An 8149-nucleotide genomic window follows, 5' to 3' on the forward strand; every position below is an offset into this window, starting at 1 on the left:
CCATGGGCTTTTTTGATTGCTTTCAGTTTAAGTCCCGGCGATGCAGTTTTGCCAGATATTGATACTAAAACAAACTAAAAAATAAACCAAAATTATTTCCAATCTTTTGCTAAGATAAAGATATCGCTGACTCTAAACTGCAAATTCCTACTTTATTAAATTTCTAAAGTGTTAAATTAAGTGGAAAAGATAAGTCGAAAAACACTTATAATAGCTGGATCCAATTCTGTGCATTGCTGGATCTGCGCCCGCGCCCTCACTCACAACTCTCTCAAGCCTCGTTCACTCCGCCAGTGTATCGCAGCGATCATTTTCATACCAGGGACGCTAAACATTCTTGCAAACTGTCTAAACTGAATTATACATGTCATTCAGGCATTCATATGAGGAGTTTAACAGCAAATGAGTTATTCAAAGAACAAATTTTATTTTTGAACATGACAAATTTACCGAGGTCCGGACCTCGGTGGCCTCATAGCTGGTTATGGGCCTGCTTGTTACCATTAGAAGTGAATGCAGAACAGTGCAGAAATATTTAATATAAGGCTATGAATTATTCTACATGCTCTCAGAAGAGATGTGTCTTCAGTCTTGTTTTAAAGGTTTCTGCTGTTTGGATGGAGATTGGAAGTTCCACCAGTGGAGGAAAGTGAGTAAAGGTTATAGAAGGTGACCTTTTACCTTTGTCAAAATATGTCTGGAAATCTGCAGTGTGAAATTGTCTTGCTCATTAAGAGATGAGAAAAATGTGGAATTTTGTGTTTTATTGGTATTTGACAATTGATTATAATTCATAAGCTCTAATTCTATATAATCTCTGTAGGGTCTCTGAATGTTAAGCAGGATGAAACGGCAGGAATAATTCTAGACAACAGATATCCAGCTACACAAGTACAACATCTCTCAGTATTGTATTTCTAATTCATAAGGATCTTCTCAAGTGCTATTCAGTTTTCTCAGAGAATATCTTTTCTTCACCAGAAGTGCCGGCCCTCCAGAATGTTTAGTTTGTGACCCTGGAGAGGAAAACGAATACATTTTTAATCACATTAATAAGATTTTTAGCTAATTAAAAAGGAAAAGAGTTAAGACTCACACAGTGTTCTGTTTGTAACGATCCAAAGCCTCCTGTGCCACCACCTCTGAGAATTTCGGGTCGCTCCAAGGAATGTCTCCTGGCACTGTGAAGCTCCTATCTGGCCCGTCAAACAGTTTGACTGACACTTTAGTGTCACCTGGGGTCTCTGCATTATCTGAGCCTTTTGACAGCACCTGTACATAAAATGTTGCCAATTGAGTGATCTACATACTGAAAGGAGTTACAGTATTTGTACTGAATCACATATTTAGCACCTACTGCCTGTATTTTAAAGAAGCCTTCTTCATTTTTGGTGTGGCTAGCTAGAGAAGACACCCAACCGAATTGCTTGTTGAACAGGTCCAGCACACTAGAGGTGTTGAACATCTCTTCTTCGAATCGTTTTAGCAGGCTGTTGTACTCCTGGGTGAATCTCTCAGCCCTGGCAAGAGCCCTTTCCAGCTCCTCCTTCAGGGGGCCTTCCAGGGGCCTCTTTCCAGAGCAGTCTGATGAAGAAAGCAAAGCTCTAATTGTTATATAACATGGAATTCTCATTGAAAACAAATCCCAAATTGGGACCAAATTTGAAGTTCTATGCTGGGTAATATAGCATAAAATTAAGACATGTACTGTATTTTAATATTGCACTTACCAATATGCTGGATCTCTTTACATTTCTCACACTCATCCTTCAGTTTAATGCAGCCGGCAGAATTGCGTCGAATCTCTCTGCAGGTCATCTTATCATTTCCAAATGGTTTTGTTATAATAACATCCTCGTTTACTCTGCCATCTATGAATACAGGTTTACAGATTAAAGGCATCTGGGGTATAAGCAGTCTCTAAGTAAAAAAACAAACAACTATTTTATATCAATATTGTGTATTATGTCATATTGTCATAATAAAGAAAAAAATGTGTGTTGTGAAAAAATTATATATATATATATATATATATATATATATATATATACAGTGGGTACGGAAAGTATTCAGACCCCCTTAAATTTTTCACTCTTTGTTATATTGCAGCCATTTGCTAAAATCATTTAAGTTATTTTTTTCCAGCTCTAGGAAGGGTTCTGGTCATCCCAGACGTCTTCCATTTAAGGAATGGAGGCCACTGTGCTCTTGGGAACCTTAAGTGCAGCAGAATTTTTTTTGTAACCTTGGCCCGATCTGTGCCTTGCCACAATTCTGTTTCTGAGCTCTTCAGGCAGTTCCTTTGACCTCATGATTCTCATTTGCTCTGACATGCACTGTGAGCTGTAAGGTCTTATATAGACAGGTGTGTGGCTTTCCTTATCAAGTCCAATCAGTATAATCAAATACAGCTGGACTCAAATGAAGGTGTAGAATCATCTCAAGGATGATCAGAAGAAATGGAGAGCCCCTGAGTTAAATATATGAGTGTCACAGCAGAGGGTCTGAATACTTAGGACCATGTGATATTTCAGTTTTTCTTTTTTAATAAATCTGCAAAAATGTCAACAATTCTGTGTTTTTCTGTCAATATGGGGTGCTGTGTGTACATTAATGAGGAAAAAAAATTAACTTAAATGATTTTAGCAAATGGCTGCAATATAACAAAGAGTGAAAAATTTAAGGGGGTCTGAATACTTTCCGTACCCACTGTATATATATATATCTATATCTATATATCGTTCACAACATATATATGATGTGAAAACACATTTTTTTCTTTACTATGGCAATATGACAATACAAAAGAATGATATAAAATAGTAGTTTGATTTTTAAATTGTAAGTTTTTAATTAATATTTATATTTTTTAATAAATAATATATATTAATATAGAATTATTAATTTTTATCATATTTAAAAAATGCATACAGGATTGAAACGACAATGATGACAGACTTTTCTTTCTTGCATTTGTCTCCAAAGAAACTATTTTGAGGAATGTTGGTAACTAAACCGTTTAGTTTCCCATTGACTTCTATTGGGGGGGGGGGGAAACAGTGGAAGTCAATGGGAACCTAAACTGTTTTAACATTCTTCAAAATATCTTTTATGATCAACAGAAGAAAGAAAGTCATACAGATTTGGAGCGACATGATGTCATTTTTGGGTGGACTGTCCCTTTAAGTTTGATGGATATTGCTTACAACACTTTTAACTTTGTACATGTTGTTACATCCAGGCTTGTAAACCCTGAAATTTACCTTCTGAAGGGAAATCCATATCACTTCCCATGTTGGGCCCGAATGAGTTGAACATGTTTCTGGCCATGTCCATCATGGGGCGGAACATGCTGTGGAAGCTGTGGATATCTTGGTTGTGCAAAGGGGACCTGTAGACACGAGCGGCCCGGCTGGACTGACTATCGAACATGCTGGGCATACGGAAGGGACTGGGGAAGAAGCTGGGCTGGTGGAAGGAACGCATGTGGTCAAACACCTTCATGCTGTCCATGAAGATGTTGTCCACTCCGTCTGCAACCTCTGTATACCGCTCCTCCAGGTCCTGGAAGCGTCTGGTCTGCTGCTGGTCCTCGTCCAAAAGGGTCTCGATGTTCTGCCCGTTTATCCAAATGGAAATGGGAGAGGTCCTGTTCAAAACCTCCTCCAGCTAAAAACAGACAAAGAGAGGGATGGTTGCAAACGCCAGAATGAAGTCAGGATAATTGCAGGGATGTTTGTGCAGACGTATCACCTGTCGTCCCACCAAGCCGGCTCCACTGCTGCAGGTGCGTGAGTAATACTTAACGCAAGTTTTCCTCAAGCAGGGCTTGCACTCCTCCCACAGAGCCTGCATGGTTTTATTACACATGCTCTGTTGCTCACTCAGCTTCTCCTCCATCTCCTGAGCCTCCAGCAGAGCATTCTTATTGATGGAATAGTACAAGAAAGAAAAAAAGAACAATTAACTGCAAGGGCCCCAGAAAATATTTAGACACTTAAAAATCTATGAAGGTTATTTTATTAGATTGTACACTTTACAATAAAGTTCAATTTGTTAACATTAGTTAACTCAATGGGTGTCATAAAGTAATAACGAACCATTTTTCTCAGCATTTATTGATTTAGGTTAATATTTCAATATAATTATATTACATTAAATTCATAATAATTTACCCTAATGTTCATTTATACACTTTAAAAGTTAAAAATGCATTAATATGTGTAGGTTATGTAATTAATCATAATTGTTCATTCAAAATAAATTGCCTAATGTTCTTAAGTTATACAACTTGAAATGTTAAAAATGTATTAATATATGTAGATTATATAATTGATCTACATAATCATTCTGTTTTTATAGTTCTTGGTTAATGTTAAATTATAAATATATTACTGTTAATTCATGATAAATGACTTGATGTTAATTTATATTACTTGATATGTTCATTAATTGTATTAAAATATGTAGATTATGTAATTGATATACATAATTATTCTCAGTTTTTATTGATCTAGGTTCATATTAAATGTATAAATATACTACTGTTCTTTGTTAATTCATAATAAATTACTTAATGTTAATTTATACAACTTGAAATATATTAATATATGTAGATTATCTATCTATCTATCTATCTATCTATCTCACCTCTTTTTTTTGCTTAGTTTTCTCTAGTTCAGACCGGAACCTCTTGTGATCCTCTTCTGTTCGCTCCATCACAGTCTTCATCTCCTTCACCCCCGTGATGGCATTTTCAATCTGTTTATCCAGGTACTTTTCACCAAGCAGTGAGATCTCTGCCAATAAGTAATAATGGTTACATTACTGTCCCTAATTGAGCACAACATGTCTGCACATAAAAATAAAATGCACTTACGGTTGAGCTCCTCTTTAGTTGGTGGTAAGAGACACTCCGCAGAGAGGTAGAGAAGAGAAAGTCCCAGCAGAGACCATGAGACCTTCATCTTTGGTGGTTGATAGTGTCCTGGTTTCAGAAGTGGTTTAACACTATGAACATAAGTCAGGAAAAAGTGGGTCAGTTAATAGTGAAACTTTTTTTTAATTAAGCTGTGATGAAAGTGACTCAGCAAGTTTATGATGAACATAAACAACTGCAAACCCCACACGTTTAACAAAGTGGTTTGTGAGAGACGCGCTTGGACTATGTGGGCAATGAGTCTATTTATATAGTAGGTCTGATATAAATAGTGGTATTTGTCTTTCTGCAACCTTGATGTTTCTGAACAGAGGGCCAAAAAAACGTATTGTGCCATTTTGTACCATCCTGAAACCATTTCATATTCTGTATCAGCTATGTAACATTATAGTCAAAAATGTTGTCTCCCTTAAGATAGTTCAGCTACAACATGTTCAAAGGATAGTTCACTGGAAAATAAAAATTCTGTTATTATTTACTCAACCTCATGTAATTTCAAACCTGAATGGTTTTTTTTTCTATTTGTGGAGCACAAAAGAAGATATTTAAAAAAATAAAATGGTTTTGCTTTTTTTTTCTCCATACATTAAAGTCAATGGGGTCCAGTTTTGTTTTGGGTAAAAAATATCTTCTTTTGTGTTGAGCAGAAGAAAGAAAGTCATACAGGTTTGCAACGCCCTGAGGATGAGTAAATGATGACTCACTTTTGGGTTAACTATCCCTTTAACCAGTATCAAACCAAAAAGCTTTGAAGAACAAAATCATTAGAAGTGTAGCAAACTTGCGAACATTTATGTTTCCTTCACTGATTACATGGATTTGAGAGCTAATCCCCTTCACAAATTCGTTCTGACAAAACGTAATCCCAATTTTGTGAATTTGCAGAAATGTGTGTGAGACCCAAGTCGATTACCGTTTTTTTTATTAACGCTGCACTTTTAATCCTGTTTTTTTTATTTCTAAAGACAAACCAGTGGTCCTCAACAGCTGCTGTTGAGTTCATAATTCACACCAGAGTCTAGTAAACATCATAAAAGCTGAGTCAGTCATGAGGACAAGTTTCCTCTTTTTAGCCTCTGCCCAATTAAAGCCAGGAGCCTAGTTACATAAGAAACATGCACAAATGTTGGAAGAGCCAGTGAACAGACAGAAATACTGAGTCACATGGAAAGTTGCTTTTTTGTTTTGTAAAATATGGTGTGCAACTTGCAGGTTTTTGCTTTCTCCATAACCTAACCTTGAAGTTCCTCAAAAATGTTGTTTGTTGCAAGGTTCGTTCTGACAAAACGTAATCCCAATTTTGTGAATTTGCAGAAATGTGTGTGAGACCCAAGTCGATTACCGTTTTTTTATTAACGCTGCACTTTTAATCCTGTTTTTTTTATTTCTAAAGACAAACCAGTGGTCAACAGCTGCTGTTGAGTTCATAATTCACACCAGAGTCTAGTAAACATCATAAAAGCTGAGTCAGTCATGAGGACAAGTTTCCTCTTTTTAGCCTCTGCCCAATTAAAGCCAGGAGCCTAGTTACATAAGAAACATGCACAAATGTTGGAAGAGCCAGTGAACAGACAGAAATACTGAGTCACATGGAAAGTTGCTTTTTTGTTTTGTAAAATATGGTGTGCAACTTGCAGGTTTTTGCTTTCTCCATAACCTAACCTTGAAGTTCCTCAAAAATGTTGTTTGTTGCAAGCATACCATTTTATCTTCTTCTTGCTTTAGTTTGAATTAATCTTGTCCTTGTGCCTAATCTTGTGATATTTGTTTTGGAATGAGGTTACACATCTCTGGCATGTGGTGTTTATAAGAAACCAAGCGTATCACACAGATGGCTTTCTCTGAGAGAGGGGATTTGGTTTGTTTAATGATATCTTGCTAGGGCACAGTATGCATCCTGAATGCAGTTGACCTGGCGTAGTTCCCCTCATTGACTTGGGGCTGTGAGACAAATTCCTCTCTGCAATGAAAAAATCAATACAAATTCGCCCAGGGAAGGCACAGACAAACTCGATTCAGCAAACAGCCCAGTTAGACTCTTTGGATGACATTAACCACATGAGGATGGATTGTAATTCAAAAACAGCATAAATTATATGTTATTCTGTCCCATGCCAAGTACAAACAGAATCTTGTTTACATTTATGCAGTAGTGGGTTATTGGCAAAATGCATAAACGCAGCATTAATTAAAATGCAATTGTATAGTACGTCAAACAGCAAATAGGTATTACATCACTGGAATCAGAATATAAATAACATCTCACATAAATGTATATACTATACACAATTATATAATAATAATATCTATAAAACCATATTTACATAAACAAGATTGTCAGCATCCTTGTAACATGCTCTCTGTACTCACCCTGCTTGGATTCTTAATCTTCCTTGCAGATGGACTGTGCCACCTCTGATTTGTTTTTATACTGGGAGGCTGGGTGATGTTGACGACGTGATTCCCGGGATGAGAATGGCTGTGGCTTTGGACTTTTCCAGAAACTGTTATTCTCAACAGCAGTGGCTCCCTCTGACCAGAAGTGGGCAATATTGCACCATCTCGCTCATGTCATTGTGCTTGAATAGGCACTGCCTAAACATGGGGTTTACCGGAAAATATGCCTTCTAAAATTTACTGGCAAAGACCGTATGTGGAGAATTCATTACTATCAGACAGTTGCAACGTTTAAAAGTTTAGCTGTGCAGTAAATAATTCAGTGACTCATGTAGAATTAGTTCATAACGGCGCTGAAACTAAATAAACAAGCGTGCAGGTTATACAAGCCCAAGTTTAACCCTTGTGCTGTGCTGAAAATCTTTAACCTAATTTGGTGTTCCCATTCAAAAATGACTGGACTTTTAAACATTTCTTGCTATATTCTGCCACATTTTATGCTGTATTGTCACCAAATATTGGATTCAATCTTTTTTCCGACTTGTATTCTTTCAGTTAGGTCGGTTTTTTTATTTTGTTTTGGAACGGATCGGTCATAGGCCTCACTGATCTGAGCTTCAGTTTCTGAATGAAACGAGCACTATTTGTGGATTATTTTGGCAGTGTTCACTCAAAAACTGAGGTGCATCAGCTCAGATAAATGAGGCCTATGATCAATCTGTTCCGAGATTTGGTAATAAGGCCAGTGATTTTTGACATGCAAATACCACAAGTGTTACATGGTGGGAAAAAAGTCCTTAAAAAAGAAAAATT

The 8149-nt window shown here is 36.7% G+C and overlaps 1 protein-coding gene across 2 annotated transcripts; it reads right to left on the minus strand.

Annotated features, from left to right (window-relative positions):
* Window positions 1-747: 747 nt before the first annotated feature.
* Window positions 748-7587, minus strand: LOC107598069 (clusterin-like). Of its 2 annotated transcripts, XM_016289322.1 has the most exons (9): window positions 7310-7581; window positions 4880-5010; window positions 4651-4799; window positions 3754-3924; window positions 3264-3669; window positions 1731-1871; window positions 1358-1584; window positions 1097-1272; window positions 748-1016 (listed from the first exon to the last, which is right to left on the minus strand). In XM_016289322.1, the coding sequence occupies exons 2-9, from the start codon at window positions 4965-4967 to the stop codon at window positions 1004-1006; spliced, it is 1371 nt and encodes a 456-aa protein (XP_016144808.1). In that variant the 5' UTR covers window positions 4968-5010; window positions 7310-7581; the 3' UTR covers window positions 748-1003. The 2 variants fall into 2 exon arrangements, with proteins under 2 accessions (XP_016144808.1, XP_016144809.1); XM_016289323.1 differs by lacking the exon at window positions 748-1016 and having other exon boundaries at window positions 1093-1272; window positions 7310-7587.
* Between the last annotated feature and the right edge of the window lie 562 nt (window positions 7588-8149).

The sequence above is a fragment of the Sinocyclocheilus grahami genome, unplaced genomic scaffold (assembly GCF_001515645.1).
Source record: "Sinocyclocheilus grahami isolate Dianchi unplaced genomic scaffold, SAMN03320097.WGS_v1.1 scaffold244.1, whole genome shotgun sequence".
Lineage (NCBI taxonomy): Eukaryota > Metazoa > Chordata > Actinopteri > Cypriniformes > Cyprinidae > Sinocyclocheilus > Sinocyclocheilus grahami.

What these genes read in the sequence shown, in the direction of transcription:
- LOC107598069 (XM_016289322.1), bottom strand. Translation starts at nt 4,967, where the DNA reads ATGAAGGTCTCATGGTCTCTGCTGGGACTTTCTCTTCTCTACCTCTCT. An exon ending in AACTAAAGAGGAGCTCAACC is followed by an intron (nt 4,800 to 4,879) that starts GTAAGTGCATTT and finishes ACTTATTGGCAG; the next exon opens with AGATCTCACTGCTTGGTGAA. An exon ending in GCTTCTTTAAAATACAGGCA is followed by an intron (nt 1,273 to 1,357) that starts GTAGGTGCTAAA and finishes TTTTATGTACAG; the next exon opens with GTGCTGTCAAAAGGCTCAGA.